At 62.7% G+C, this 15,935-nt stretch overlaps 1 protein-coding gene across 1 annotated transcript in view; it reads left to right on the top strand.

Moving 5' to 3' along the window:
* Nucleotides 1-15,935, top strand: part of Col26a1 (collagen type XXVI alpha 1 chain) — a 51,542-nt gene that overhangs the window by 23,003 nt on the left and 12,604 nt on the right. The window contains exons 4-6 of the mRNA XM_060368569.1: nucleotides 8,285-8,346; nucleotides 12,538-12,691; nucleotides 15,614-15,712. Coding sequence (XP_060224552.1) covers nucleotides 8,285-8,346; nucleotides 12,538-12,691; nucleotides 15,614-15,712 — 315 coding nt within the window. The remainder of the gene's footprint in view (nucleotides 1-8,284; nucleotides 8,347-12,537; nucleotides 12,692-15,613; nucleotides 15,713-15,935) is intronic.

Genomic DNA, 15,935 nt, shown 5'->3' with positions numbered 1-15,935 from the left:
GGGAGCACACAGGAGAACACGGAAGCACACAGGAACACATGGGAGCACACGGAAGCACACAGGCTGCCCTCCCCGCCAAGGCTCTGACCGGATCCTGTCCACCTCTCCCAGGGGCCCGGGCATGCGGTGTGGACGCTCCTGTGGCCCTAGAAACCCCCCTCACCCTCAGGCTCGGACCCAGCGGGGGAGAGGCGGAGGTCAGGCCCCCAGCTCCCCTCCGGTCTTCGTACTAACCGGGGCTCACCTCCCTTCAGCTGCGGGAGTGGAGGATCATGGACAAGCGTGACCTTCCGCGCCACCGTGTCCACAATTCTTGCTGTAAACAGCCGGGGGGAGGGGAGGCTCAGCCCTGCTCGCTGAAGCTTGCTCCGGGTTTGCTGCCCCGTGGAAGGCCCCGGTGAAGTTCCCGGGAGCACAGCCCTGAGCGGGCACGGGGTGAGGGCGTGAGCCGCCCTCTCCAGCTCCTGATCCTGTGCCCCAGCCTCACCGGGAACACAGGCCCCGGCCCAGTTTGGGTGTCCTCCTGGGACCTGGGGATCAAGGACCTGTGAGCCTGCGCCTCAAAAGGAGATGGAGAGCCGGCACGCTTTCAGCTCTGTTACACGAGGTGGATTGTGTGCAGTGTGCACACGCCTGCACACATGATGGCCTGCGTGTGGGTGGAGGTCAAGACAAGATGGAATTCATGTCCTTCCCCAAGCGTCCTTAGCCACGATGGAACTCATGTCCTTCCCCAAGCATCCTTAGCCACGGAACCATGATGCCAACAAGAGCCATGCTTTGAAGGAGACGCGGCTGGAGAGCACCGCCTCTCCACACTCGGGAACCGCCTCTCCCTCTCCACACATGGAACCGCCTCTCCACACACGGGAACCGCCTCTCCACACTCGGGAACCGCCTCTCCCTCTCCACACACGGGAACCGCCTCTCCCTCTCCACACATGGAACCGCCTCTCCACACGCGGGAACCGCCTCTCCCTCTCCACACGCGGGAACCGCCTCTCCACACGCGGGAACCGCCTCTCCCTCTCCACACGCGGGAACCGCCTCTCCCTCTCCACACGCGGGAACCGCCTCTCCCTCTCCACACGCGGGAACCGCCTCTCCCTCTCCACACGCGGGAACCGCCTCTCCACACACGGGAACCGCCTCTCCCTCTCCACACGCGGGAACCGCCTCCCTCTCCACACGGGAACCGCCTCTCCCTCTCCACACGCGGGAACCGCCTCTCCCTCTCCACACGGGAACCGCCTCTCCACACGCGGGAACCGCCTCTCCACACACGGGAACCGCCTCTCCCTCTCCACACGCGGGAACCGCCTCTCCCTCTCCACACACGGGAACCGCCTCTCCCTCTCCACACGCGGGAACCGCCTCTCCCTCTCCACACACGGGAACCGCCTCTCCCTCTCCACACGCGGGAACCGCCTCTCCACACACGGGAACCGCCTCTCCCTCTCCACACGCGGGAACCGCCTCTCCCTCTCCACACGCGGGAACCGCCTCTCCCTCTCCACACGCGGGAACCGCCTCTCCACACACGGGAACCGCCTCTCCCTCTCCACACGCGGGAACCGCCTCCCTCTCCACACGGGAACCGCCTCTCCCTCTCCACACGCGGGAACCGCCTCTCCCTCTCCACACGCGGGAACCGCCTCTCCCTCTCCACACGCGGGAACCGCCTCTCCCTCTCCACGCGGGAACCGCCTCTCCACACACGGGAACCGCCTCTCCCTCTCCACACGCGGGAACCGCCTCTCCCTCTCCACACGCGGGAACCGCCTCTCCACACGCGGGAACCGCCTCTCCCTCTCCACACGCGGGAACCGCCTCCCTCTCCACACGGGAACCGCCTCTCCCTCTCCACACGCGGGAACCGCCTCTCCCTCTCCACACGCGGGAACCGCCTCTCCCTCTCCACACATGGAACCGCCTCTCCCTCTCCACACGCGGGAACCGCCTCTCCCTCTCCACACGCGGGAACCGCCTCTCCCTCTCCACACGCGGGAACCGCCTCTCCCTCTCCACGCGGGAACCGCCTCTCCACACGCGGGAAACCGAGGCCCGGAAAGTCCGTCGCCTGCCAGTCACACACTGGCTCCGCCGTGGCCGCCGTCGCAGGGTCTGGCCCCCGCGGCGGGCGTGGGGCGTTGTCACAGAGGCGCCCCTGGGGACCCGCGCCGGGAGGTCCCTCGCGCGCGCCCCGTCGGTGCGGCGCCCCCTGGGCCCTGGCAGCAGCTTCCCCCCTCCCCCCCTCATGACATAAGCCGGAAGTACGGACAACAGCCGCCTTCGCCGCCTCCTGGCCCCTGGGGCGGCAACCCGAGCCCTCAGCGTGGAGGTGAAAAGGAAGAGCAGCTGTGGGCAGCAGCTGCGCGGAGGCGCTCCCGTGCTGGGGAGCTCCCGGCGTGCACCGGGGCAGGCACTGCCGCGAACTGCCCCTGGTCGGCCCAGGGTCCCTGGTGCGGATGGGAGGGCGGCCTGGGCAGAGGCCTGCAGGAGAGGCCGGGGACTGTCTCCACCGTCCGGCTCGCTCTGGGCGGGAGACCTCAGCCTTCTCTTACCGTGTTGCTGTTGGTGTTGTTACTATGTGAATGATGAGAACTGAATCCAGGGCCTCCTGTGTGTAAGGAAGTGCTTTATTGAGGAGCCACACCCAGCCCCTCACTGGGGGGTTCTAGGTCGATGCACGCTGGTGTGTTTATGTTAGTATGTGTGCACATTAGTGTGTGCATGTTGGCGTGTGCATGTCGGTGTGTTCTTGTGGATGTGTGTGCAGGTGAGTGTGTGTGTGCATGTGTGTGCATGCTCTGGCGGCCAGAGACCAACCTCCACCGTCGTTTCTCCGTGCTGTCCACTTTGGTTTTTGGTTTTATTTTTATTTTACATGTATGAGCGTTTGCATGCACGTATGTGCACCATGTGTTTGCGTGGTGCCCGAGGAGGCCTGAAGAAAGCGTCGTCTCCCGTGGCTGGGGTTGGGAAAAGTTAGGAACAGTCACGAGCCGCCACAGGGCTGTGAGATGGGAACCGTGCTGCCCAGTCTCTGCCTCGATTGTTGGCTTGTTTGACCACAGACGCTGTTATTTCTTGGCTGTCGTTCATGTTTACTTTTGAGACAGGGTCTCTCCAGCCCGGGGCTAACGAGCTCTGAGAACCTGCTGTCCTCGCCCGCCAGTGCTGGGTTTCCAGTCACTTTTTACACAGACGTCATGCGGCAAATTCCTCACACTTGGGCAGCAAGGGCCTGCCAATAGAGCCATCTCCCAGCTTCTGTTTGTCTTGTCCGAGTCAGGGTTTCCCGTAAACCTGCCCAGCAGCCAGCAACCTCGAATGTCCCCACCTCCCAAGTGCTGGGGTCGCAAGCACATGCCAGGGAACCTGCTTTCTGTTGTGGGAGGCGTGAAACCCAGGACTTCCTCAGTGCTGGGTGCGCACACCCCTGGCTGAGCTGTGGCCCTTCGTGTCCTGGCTGAGCCGTGGCCCTCCCTCCTGGCTGAGCCGTGGCCCTCCCTCCTGGCTGAGCCGTGGCCCCCACCCCTGGCTGAGCCGTGGCCCTCCCTCCTGGCTGAGCCGTGGCCCCCACCCCTGGCTGAGCCGTGGCCCTCCCTCCTGGCTGAGCCGTGGCCCCCATCCCTGGCTGAGCCGTGGCCCTCCCTCCTGGCTGAGCCGTGGCCCTCCCTCCTGGCTGAGCCGTGGCCCCCATCCCTGGCTGAGCCGTGGCCCCCACCCCTGGCTGAGCCGTGGCCCTCCCTCCTGGCTGAGCCGTGGCCCTCCCTCCTGGCTGAGCCGTGGCCCTCCCTCCTGGCTGAGCCGTGGCCCCCGCCCCTGGCTGAGCCGTGGCCCTCCGTGTCCTGGCTGAGCCGTGGCCCTCCCTCCTGGCTGAGCCGTGGCCCCCACCCCTGGCTGAGCCGTGGCCCTCCCTCCTGGCTGAGCCGTGGCCCTCCGTGTCCTGGCTAGGGTTCTGTCAGCGTGACACACACGGCGCTCATCTGGAAGGAGGGATCCCCAGCTGAGAAAATGCCTCTGTAAGAGCCACTATAAGGCATTTTCTCAAGTGGTGACTGATGGGAGGCCCAGCCGGTGTGGGGGTGCCATCCCCGGGCTGGAGGTCCTGGGGTCTCTAAGGAAGCTGTGAGCGAGCCACGGGGAGCAGCACCCTCTGTGGCCTCCGACAAACCCCGCCCCAGGTTCCTGCCCTGAGTTCCCGTCCTCCCGGCTTCCTCAGTGGCGAGCTGTGACGTGGACACGTGAGCCACATACCCCCCCCCCCCCGTCACTGCGATCGTTGTGTTCCATCTGGGCACCGTAACCTAAGACTCCACGCTTGCCCACTAAAAGCCTACCTCGTTCCCTCTTCCGTGGGGCGTCGGGGCTTCGGCTATGGCACCGTGACAAAAAGGAGCCTCCGGAGCTGCGGGAGAGGCCGGGGCGCAGGGCCCACAGCGGGAGCGCCAGATCGGAGCTCAGAGCTGGAGCTAAGTCTGGACGCTTGGACCATGGCCACCCCTGGGGACCTGGCCTCTCAGGGGCTGAGGCAGACAAGTCAAGGCAAGACCGACCCCTCGGTCTAGGACGAGGCTCCGAGGGTGGAGAGCCGAGCGTCTTAACGCTGGAGGCACCGGTGTCCATCACCAGTGCTGCCTGAGCAGGCCGTGGTTGCTGTGCCTGCAATTCCTGCACTCAGGAGGTAGACCAAGGGATCAGAGGTTCAAAGCCACCGTCAACTGCAGAATGAGTTTGAGGTCAGCCTGGGCTATTTTGTCTCAAAAAACGTCTTCGCACACACCAGCCGAAGCCTGAGCAGATGCTGGTCCCAGCTCCCTGGCCACCCTTGCCCCCCACCCAGGTCTAACCTGCTGCTCTGGACCCTGAAGCAGCCCCCGGAAACCCCTGGGCACGTGCTGTTGGCCCAGAGCCCTGAGAGGGCCAAGGCTAATTTACCACAACCAGGTCCTCCACGGCCTCAGGCCCTCCCTGGTGGTCCCCTGCGGTGAGGTGGGGCCCTCCTCATCCGGACACGGACACGAGGGGCCAAAGTTCAAGGTGAAAATTGCTTCAGCAATACTGGCCAAGCAGGCACGGTGGTGTGAGCTTTGAGTCCCAGAAGTCAGGTAGAGACCGGAGGATCAAGAGTTCAAAGTCAGCCTGGGCTACATAGCGAGTTCACGGCCAGTCTGGACAACAGAAAACCTTGTCTCAAAAAGAAAAAAGAAAGAAAAAGTCCAAAGTCCCAACTGCCTTGAGGTCGTGGCTGCTGGGAAATGGAAGAGCTCACGCGCACTGTCACCCACAGCCAGTGGGGGGGGGGGGGAGGGACGCCCTTCGGGAGGTTGTGTAGGAGAGGATTGGGGGTTGGTGCATGGGCAGGCGGGGTAGGTAGAGGTGAGTGGGAGGAGTGAGTGAGTGGGGGTGGGTGGGGAATGGGGTGGGGGTAGGGGTGAGGTGTGGGGGATGGGGGCAGGTGCTGTGCCTGGGGACTCATGGGAGAAAGCAGGTGGCAGGAGGTGGGGAGAAGGTGGGGAGATGTGAGGGTGTGTAGGGAGTGTGAGGGCAGGTGGGGCCTAGGGAGGGATGGATGAGGGACAGGAGACCGAGTGAGGGATGGGCGAGGGGGACACGGGGCTGAGGGGCAGACAGGGGGGTCTGTGCCGTATTTGGTTCTTGCTCACACTGTTAAGGGCGTAGGAGCCGTGGCTGTGACTCCGGGATCCTCCAGGCCCCTCCCATTCGCACACACTCACACACACACACACACACACACACACACACACACACGCATGCACGCACAGCAGGAGACAGGTCTCAGGCACAGGGGTTCACCGTGGCCCCCCCTGTGCCAGCGCCCTCGCCTTCTGCTTTCTGGCTGCTCCGTCCCGGCGGGGACCCTCCCTCTGGCTCCGGCCTCAGTTGGGGCTCCCGCCTCTGGGCTTGCAGGGATGCGAGGGTCAGCGCTGCGTTCTGCCTCAGATGCTGCTGGTGCGGGCTGAGGTGAGAGGTGAGGTGCTGAGGTGGCCTCTGCCCTCTCACATCCTATCTTCTGTTCTTTCCCTCACCTCCAGGGCCCCTCGAGGGGAACATGTGCGTTCAATCTACCCCTAGGCGCCTCCCCCTCCTGCTTTTCCTAAAGCCCTGTCCGTTCCCAGCTCGGACACTGCACAGTCCCTCCCTCCTCCCCTCGAGTCAGTACTCAGTGCTTATCCTCCTCATTAATCTGTTTTATGTATCGGAATGGCAGAGTTTTATGGGGAGGGGGAGGGGCCTTTGTTCCCAAAGCCTGTTTATGGAGCAGCCTGGGGTAAGAGGGAAGGATGGTGTGTGTGTGTGTGTGTGTGTGTGTGTGTGTGTGGTTGTGTGTGTGGTGGGGGCTCCATGCAGCCGCACAGTTCTCTCCAATGAGTCAGGTCCAGCTGGGGAGCAGGAGGGCCCAGTGCTGGTCTCCAGGCTTCAGCCAAGGGTGGACGTGGGGAGTGCAGGACAGCCTGGCTCACCTTTCACACAACCTCTGTAACAGACACTTAGAGCTGAGCCTGAGGCAAAGGGATGGAAAGTCGAGCACCAGCCTGGGCTGCAGAGAGAGCCAAGGCTAGCCCGGGCAACCTAATGAGACCTTGTTTCAAAATACAGAGTAAAAGAGAGCTTGGGGATGGGCGCAGTGGTGAGGACCACTCGTCATCCGTGTAAGACAGAACTTGCAGCCCCCTGCACCTCGGGGCCCCAGGAGATATGGTACCCTCTGCTGGCCTCCGTTGGCACCTGCACCCCCATGCGCACACGCACACCACACTTTTCTACGTTTTATTTATTTTGTTCGTGCATGTGTGTGTGCAGAGGTCACGGGACAGCTGTGGAGGCTGGTTTTGCCCTGCTAGGGTGTGAGCTCTGGTGTTTACACGGGTCACCAGAGGCTGCGGTGTCACCCGCTGCTCCTACACCCGGCTTTGCACACCAGTTCTGGGGTTTGCGCTCAGGTCCTCGTGCCTGTGCATCTCTAGGTGGAGGCTTACGAGGCTGACCTGAAACGTCAGACCCTCCCAGCCCTGGAGGACGGGTCGTGAGTGTGCAGCACCACGTCCAGTTCATCCCTTCTCTGGCTGGCACACCAGGCAGGTAGTCCAGCTCAGCCTGTGCGCGCTCAGGAGAACTAGTGTTCCAGGCCCAGCAGCCACGTGGGCCAGCTCTGGGTCTCTGGGCATCGGCTTCTCCAGGAAGTTCCTGCACACCCAGGCCTTGAACTGGGCAAAGAACAGAAGCGGCTGAGAGATTGCCTCAAGGCCTAAAGCAATCAAGGCTCTCTGCTCGGCCTTGAACCGACTCTTTTCCACATTAAAGAGCTTTGATATGGGAGATGGACGTAAAGACACAAAGTCCAGAAGAGGTGAAGCCGAGGAGAGCGTTGTGACTGGTGGCTGTGTGCATGTGGGTGTGTATGCGTGTGTGAGTGAGAGAGAGAGAGAGAGAGAGAGAGTCTAGCTGTGTGGCCCAGTCCAGCCCGAAGTCATTCTGCCCACCGTGCTAACCTAAAATTCTGGGTGTCGTCCTGCTCAGTCTTTCATGTGCTGGAACCATAGGTGTGAGCCGCTATGCACAGAGCCGAGGGAATCTCTGGGGTCCATTGGTTGTGTGTTGTTAGTTGGTTGTGTTGTTAGGCGGGGTCTCATGTACCACAGGCTGGTCTTGAACTTGGTACCCAGCTGCGGTGATCCTGGCATCCCCTGCCTCACTCGTGTGCTGGGACCCCTGCACCACACGAGCAAGGCTTGCGAGTGCTGGAGGTGGAGGCCGGGGCTCCCGCTCAGGCAGCCCTCCCAAGCGGAGCCTGAGCCTTAGCCTAGCCCTCTGCAGGAGCCTAAAACCTGCAAACCTCACTTCCCCTTCCCAGAGCCCTCTCCTGCCACCCTCAGGCTTCTGGGTACACACACACACACACACACACACACACACACACACACACATGCTGTGAGCACCCACCACTGGCTATATGCTGGCCCGGCCTCCCCCGAGGCCGCCGCCTCCCCAAGCTGCTCCCCACTTTTGCTCCCTCGGGTCCCCGAGTTCGTCAGCGCCCAGCAGCCTTCACACCCCCCCTTACATGCTAGCCTTCTGCATGTCCTCCTTGGCGGCCCTTCCCAGGCTGGCTCAGGCACAGCAAGCTTCGAGGACGAGGCCCCGGTGGGGAAATTCCTCACCCAGCCGTGAGGGGCGCCCTGGGCGTGGGCTCCCCTGGGCGTGGGCTCCCCTGGGCGAGGGCTCGGACTTTCACCCCCCCCCCTCTCTCTTTCAGAATGCATGAACTGTACCCGGCTCAGTGACATGAGTGAGCGGCTGACCATGTTGGAGGCCAAGGTTAGCCGGCTGGGTGGTCGGGAAGCCGGGCTAGCCTGGGCAGCCAGGTCTCGGGCGCTGAGGACTGGTGAGGTGTGCTGGGGTGGACCAGCCTCCCTGGTCGGGAAGAGCTCACAAGCCCAGGGAGTGGCTGCCCAGGGAGCGGCCGTGAGGCCTGCTCCCAAAGGGGTCACACTCCCAGCTAAGCGCTGGCTTGGGCCCAGGCCCCGGGGGGGGGGGGGGGCGCTCAGGAGAAGACTTGGGGGAGGCCGGCCAGCAGGAGGAGCAAGTCCTCAGAGGGCGTCCCGGGCCTGTGCACCGTCGGGAATGTGGTGAGGGGACGGAGGCGGCTGCATCACCACCCAGCATGGCCGCCCACAGGCTGGGCACCCAGGGCACACGCACGGGGAGCTCAGCCAGGCACATCCGCAGGGAGATGGGCACAGCCCTTTCCTCTGGGGCGCTGTCCAGAGCGTGCACACCCAGCTGCTCAGGCCCCGCTGGGTGAGGTCTTCAGTGAACCCTGACCTCCGGTGCCCTCTGCACACTCATCCCGGGCACAGAGCCTCCGTGACCAGAAGTGGGGGGGGGCACACCTCTGCAGGGCCAGAAGCGGGGGGGGCACACCTCTGCAGGGCCAGGCTCTGTTCCCAGCATGCACAGAGGGCTGGGACAGGGGCTGAGGAGCTGGGACAGGAGCTGGGGCTGTGAGGACACAGTTCTGCAGCAGCCTGGCCTTCCAGGAAGGCAGGACCCCTGAGCTCCAGACAGAAAGTTGTCTCTCTGGAAGCTGGAGACAGCCCCAAGTTTCTATTTGCATCAGACCTCAAGGAACCCAAATTCCCATGGTGTGGGTGGAGGATTCTGCTCAGTCAATAAAGCGTGGGGACCCGGATTCCATTCCCAGCTCTCCGGAAAACCCAGGCATGGTGCTGGGGGAGGAGACGGGGTAGGGGGCTTGGGGCTGGCAGGATAGCCAGCCTAGCTTACTTAGGCTCAGGTCCCAGGGAGAGACCCTGTCTCAAAAAGCAGGGCTCAAGGGACATCTGAGATCATCCTCCAGCCGCCACACAAATGAGCACAGGGAATGTGAATCAGTGAAGAGGCTCCTGACCCTAACCCTAACCCCAGCACTCCCAGGGTGGGAGATGGCCAGCCTGAGGCTAGCTGAGCTGCGCAGCAAGACTCTGAAGGAAGGGAGGAAGGAGGGAGGGAGGGAGGAGGGAGGAAAGGAGGAGATACTGAGCAGATATTTTCTCTGAGAGAGTAAAACTTAATTCTCTGGGGCTGGTGATAAAGGGGGAAACACACACTCACACACGCACTCACATGTATTCACACTCACACACACACACACACACACACACGTTTTATTGTTGAAGCATGCTCACGTTCTCTCTCTTCTCTCTGATTTTTTTTCTCATCCTTTTTATACCACCTAAGACAAAATTCTCCAGGTAAGGAAAAGATTCCCCCACAGCCACAGTCACACACAACCACAAAAACATGTTTTCCACCTCTCCCTCACACCTCTCCCCACACCTCTCCCCACACACCTCTCTCCCCCCACCTCTCTCCCCACCTCTCCCCCCACCTCTCCCCCACCTCTCCCACACACCTCTCCCCCCACCTCTCCCCACACACCTCTCCCCACCTCTCTCCCCCCACCTCTCTCCCCACACCTCTCCCCCACACCTCTCCCACACCTCTCCCCACACCTCTCTCCCCCCACCTCTCCCCCCACCTCTCCCCACCTCTCCCCCCACCTCTCCCCACCTCTCCCCCCACCTCTCCCACACCTCTCTCCACACCTCTCTCCCACACCTCTCTCCACACCTCTCCCCACACCTCTCCCCACCTCTCCCCCCACCTCTCCCCACACCTCTCCCCACCTCTCCCCCCACCTCTCCCCACCTCTCCCCCCACCTCTCCCCACACCTCTCCCCCCACCTCTCCCCCACACCTCTCCCCACCTCTCCCCCCACCTCTCCCACACCTCTCCCCACACCTCTCTCCCCCCACCTCTCCCCACACCTCTCTCCCCCCACCTCTCTCCACACCTCTCCCCACACCTCTCCCCACACCTCTCTCCCCCCACCTCTCCCCACACCTCTCTCCCCACACCTCTCTCCCCCACACCTCTCCCCCCCACCTCTCCCCCACCTCTCCCCCCCACACCTCTCTCCCCCCACACCTCTCCCCCACACCTCTCCCCCACACCTCTCCCCCCCCCACCTCTCTCCCACACACCTCTCCCCCACACCTCTCTCCCCCACACCTCTCTCCCCCACACCTCTCTCCCACACACCTCTCCCCACACCTCTCCCCCCCACACCTCTCTCCCACACACCTCTCCCCACACCTCTCTCCCCACACCTCTCTCCCCCACACCTCTCCCCCCCACCTCTCCCCCACCTCTCCCCCCCACACCTCTCCCCCACACCTCTCCCCCCCACCTCTCCCCCCCACACCTCTCTCCCACACACCTCTCTCCCACACACCTCTCCCCACACCTCTCCCCCCCACACCTCTCTCCCACACACCTCTTTCCCCCACACCTCTCCCCACACCTCTCTCCCCCACACCTCTCCCCCACACTTTTCCCCCCACACCTCTCCCCCACCTCTCTCCCACACACCTCTCTCCCCCACACCTCTCCCCCCACCTCTCTCCCACACACCTCTCTCCCCACCTCTCTCCCCACACCTCTCCCCCACACCTCTCTCCCCCCACACCTCTCCCCACACTTTTCCCCCCACACCTCTCCCCCACCTCTCTCCCACACACCTCTCCCCCCCACACCTCTCCCCCCACCTCTCTCCCACACACCTCTCTCCCCACCTCTCTCCCCACACCTCTCCCCCCACACCTCTCTCTCCCCCTGCACCTCCCCCACCCGCGCCCCGCCCCCTTCACGTGGCCCCCTTCTGTCCGAGCACCTGGGACAGAGACCTTGCTGGCTCTGGGGCTCTGGGGGGCTGGGATGTCGTGCACCCCAACTACTTGTCACCGGACCCCATGTCTGCGCGCTCTCCGGACAGTGCAGCCTGTGCTCAGTAACCAGGGAAGGGGGAGCAGCCTTCCTCCCGAGCCCCACGGCTCCATGCGGGCCCGCCACGGGCACTGCCGTGACACACCCACCCACGACACACTTTCTCCCGTCCCTTCCCAGCCCCCGCTGCATCACCCCGGCCGTGGCCTGAGCTCCGGTGCCCGAGGGCCGGAGCGAGACTCAGAGCCCTGCCCTGGTCCCTAGGACGTGGGGTGCTCAGGGGTCAGGGCTGAGGTCACCGCTGCCCTCGAGGCTGAGCCGAGTTCAGGTCACGTGTGCGGGAGACACACGGCTCTTCCTGGCTCGGAGGCGAGGACTCCGGGTGCGGGGAACCCCAGGCTAGCCCGGGCCCCAGGGCAGAGAAGACGCTGTTTGTCCCCGTTTGCCAGCCCTCTGCCCAGGCAGGTGGCGCCCTCTGCTGGGGATTTCAGGGACAGCCAGGGCTCTGTCCCACGCGGGCAGCACAGGCCGACCTCCCCCACCACACCACCCCCAGCTGCACAGGCTGACCTCCTCCCCTCCCCTCCCCCCATCCCTGGCTGCACAGGCCTGACCTCCCCCCTCCCCTGCTGCACAGGCTGACCTCCCCCGCCCCTCCCCGGCTACACAGGCTGACCTCCCCCCCTCCCCTCTCTGCTGCACAGGCTGACCCCCCCACCGCACAGGCTGACCTCCCCCACCTCCCCTGCTGCACAGGCTGACCTGCCCCCCCTCCTCTCTGCTGCACAGCCTGCCCTCCTCCTCCCCTCCCTGGCTGCACAGGCTGACCTCCCCCCCTCCCCTGCTGCACAGGCTGACCTCCCCCTCCCCTGCCCGGCTCCTCTCTCCCACACACTTCTCCCCCAACACCTCTCCCCACACACACACAAGGATGCAGTGCTTGGCCCTGGCATCCTTCTGTTGCTGGGTTCAGCACTCTGAACCAGAAACAGCTGGGGAGGGTAAGGGCTCATTTCAGCCTAAGGCTGACCCCCCCCCCCACCGCACAGGCTGGCCTCCCCCCCCCCGGCTGCACAGGCCTGACCCCCCCCCCTCCCCTGCTGCACAGGCCTGACCTCCCCCTCCCCGGCTGCACAGGCTGGCTTCCCTTTCCTCTCCCCGGCTACACAGGCTGACCTCCCCCCCCACCACGCAGGCTGACCTCCCCCCACCCCCGCCAGGTTCTCCTCCTGGAAGCGGCTGAGCCCTCGGGCCCGGACAATGGCCTGCCACCCCTGCAGAGCACCCTACCAACCTGGAACGAGGACTTCCTGCCGGATGCCATTCCCATTGCCCATCCAGGACCCCAGAGGAGGAGACCCACGGGTCCACCTGGTGAGTGGGTGCCGGGGAAATGGCCAGAGAACGAGGTCAGAATGGGCCCCCAGGGCCCCCACCACACCCTGCTTTTCTGGGCTGATCTGCTGAAACTTTAACTAACTGCTTTTTGTTTTAGGTAGATAAAACATAGCATTAGGATTTCACACCCGTCAACACGGTGAACGATCTGGCCAGGGCTGGTGGCCACTCAAATAGCTCAGTGACCCCAGCTGCTTGAGTGCCTGAAGCAGGATTATAAGTTTAAGGTCTGCCTGAGCCATGGAGTGAATTTTAGGGCAACCTGGAAAACTTAGCAAAACCCGCCCTGTCTCTAAGTATGGAAGGGGCTAGGGTGTGGCTCAGTGGTAGAGCCCCTGCCTAGAATCCCCCAGTGAGGGGCTGGGGTGTGGCTCAGTGGTAGAGCCCCTGCCTAGAATCCCCCAGTGAGGGGCTGGGTGTGGCCTAGTGTCTGTGAGACCCAGAGTTCATCCTCCAGGGTGGCAATAAATAATAAGAAAGAAGAAAGATCTGGAAACATTCAGCTGTTCTAAGGCACACGGAGCCCTGTAGATCCATTTTAAGCCCTGTTGTCCAACTCCTAATCCCCCTGCTTCAGCCTTCTGAGTGCTAGAACTGTAGGCGTGGAACACTATCCCTGGTCCTGAGCAAACATAAATGTCCTTTCTTAGACTCTCCTGGGGGTCCAGACTTTGTGGCTGGGTGCAGAATTGGCTGTCATCTGTGGCCAGCACGGTTGCATGCTTGGCCCTGGCATCCTTCTGTTGCTGGGTTCAGCACTCTGAACCAGAAACAGCTGGGGAGGGTAAGGGCTCATTTCAGCCTACAAATCCGTCCGTTACTGAGGGAGGGAGGGCGGGAACTCGGCTTGCTGGCTGGTCCTGGCTCACTCTCCTGCTTACCCAGCTTCTAGGAACTGGGCCCACTGCCACAGGGCGGCCCGTCTCACAGGGCTGGGCATCAACGGCCACCAAGGCCACCTGCCACTGCCGTGCCCCATGCCAAGCCTGTCCAGAAGTGTCAGGCCGAGACTCGCTGCTCAGGTGACCAAGGCTGTGCCAAGCTGACAGTTCAAGCTAACAAGGACACCTGGCTGGTGCTGGCCTCAGGCTGTTTACCTTGGTGGTGGTAGAGGGGATAGTGGTGGTGAAGGTGATGGTGGTGATGGTGATGGTGGTGATGGTGATGGTGGTGATGGTGAAGGTGATGGTGGTGATGGTGGTGAAGGTGATGGTGGTGAAGGTGATGGTGGTGAAGGTGGTGAAGGTGGTGATGGTGATGGTGGTGAAGGTGATGGTGGTGATGATGGTGATGGTGATGATGGTGATGGTGGTGATGATGGTGATGGTGATGGTGGTGAAGGTGATGGTGGTGAAGGTGATGGTGGTGAAGGTGGTGAAGGTGGTGAAGGTGGTGAAGGTGATGGTGGTGATGGTGATGGTGGTGATGGTGAAGGTGGTGATGGTGAAGGTGGTGAAGGTGATGATGGTGATGGTGAAGGTGGTGAAGGTGATGATGGTGATGGTGGTGATGGTGGTGGTGGTGAAGGTGATGGTGGTGAAGGTGATGGTGGTGATGGTGAAGGTGGTGAAGGTGATGATGGTGATGGTGGTGATGGTGATGGTGGTGAAGGTGATGGTGGTGATGGTGATGGTGGTGATGGTGAAGGTGGTGAAGGTGATGATGGTGATGGTGGTGATGGTGGTGGTGGTGAAGGTGGTGAAGGTGATGGTGGTGATGGTGAAGGTGGTGAAAGTTGGGGTGAGACATCATCAAGATGGAGCATTGTCTCCGCTGTGTTAGTCTCTAGGTATTTTCACAAGTTCACACACATGTGTGTGTGCAGGTATGTGCGTGTGTGGTGCCGCTGAACCCGCACAAGGTCCAGAGAAGCTGCTGTGCGCCCTGCTGTGTCGCTCTCCACCTTGTTCCCCTAACGCAACGTCTCTGGCTGAGCCTGGAGCTCGGTTGGGGCCAGCGAGGCCCAGGGTCCTGTGTCCTCGCCAGTGTGCCCAGCAGTGCTGGCGACGGAGGCGGCCATGCCTGGACTGGAGTGCCGGTGCCCACACTCTGTCAAAGCCTGTGAACAGCAAAGCCAGAAGCAGCAATAAAACTCGGAGAAGTGAGGCCCTGTGAGGTCTCATCCCCGCTCTCCGGGTGAGCGGGACCTGAGCTCCCACACCCTAACCCTGTCTCCCGAGGACCAGTCTTCTCAAAAAGCTCAGACTCTCTTGGGTGAAGTTCCAGCAATGGCCCGCAGGTGGCAGGCACGCCCTACCGATGGGGACTTCTGCGTGTTCCCGCCTCCCTGATCCCAGGCGCCTTCCTGAGTCCCCACAGCCCCGCTCTTCCCCACCGGAGTCAAGGCTGTGAGGCAGGGTCCCGCTGTGCTGCCCAGGCTAGCCTTGAACTTTTGATCCTCCTGCCTCAGCTTCTTAAGCCTGGGCCACAGTTGCGCTCAGGGACGAGGACTTTTCAGGAGTATGGTAGCTCAGAGAGGCCTGACCCTGCAGATCCTTCAGGGCTCTGCTGCCAAGAGCGCAGTTCTGGACCCTGAGCAAGAGGAGGGCAGGGAGAGAGGATTTGACGTGGAAGAACGCAAGCTACAGCCTGACTCCATGTCTCTCTGCTGCTCAGTTACTAAACACGTGTAAAAGGGGAGAACAAACGCAGCTACTGGGCTCACAGATAGGAAAAGACAGCCTGTCAGCTTCCATGACCAGCACACCCAGGGCCTGGTGGGTGGCTCAGTGGTAGAGTGAGGAGCTGGGGTGTGGCTCCGTGAGGGCTGGGTGTGGCTCCGTGAGGGCTGGGTGTGGCTCAGTGGAGAGCCCCTGCCTACTCTTATCTGAGCACCCCGAGACTGAACTGAGCCTCACAGCGCTGTGCCCACAGTGTGCCCCCTCACTCTCTCCTCAGGACCTCCAGGACAGATGGGACCGCCGGGGCCTGCAGGGCCTCAGGGTTCCAAAGGTGAACGGGGCCAGACAGGAGAGAAGGGCCCAGTGGGACCTCCAGGTACGGAGCCCTTGTCCCTGGAGTAGAGAGATGGGCGTTTGCTGCATACCTGAGCGAGGGTGGCATTCTGTGTCCCCCAGTCTTGTTACCCAGATTCATGACCTCTCCTCTCACCTCCCCCCACCCAGTCTCAGGGTGCTGTGGGAGGGGAGCTTACAGGGACCTTTTGGGGGGTGCTGCTGAGGTTTGTTCCCAGCACCAGAAATGCCTTTCAGGAATCCCA

This window comes from Meriones unguiculatus, chromosome 15, assembly GCF_030254825.1.
Source record: "Meriones unguiculatus strain TT.TT164.6M chromosome 15, Bangor_MerUng_6.1, whole genome shotgun sequence".
Lineage (NCBI taxonomy): Eukaryota > Metazoa > Chordata > Mammalia > Rodentia > Muridae > Meriones > Meriones unguiculatus.
Note: the sequence above shows the minus strand (reverse complement) of the source record. Positions and strands in the feature narration are given on the sequence as shown.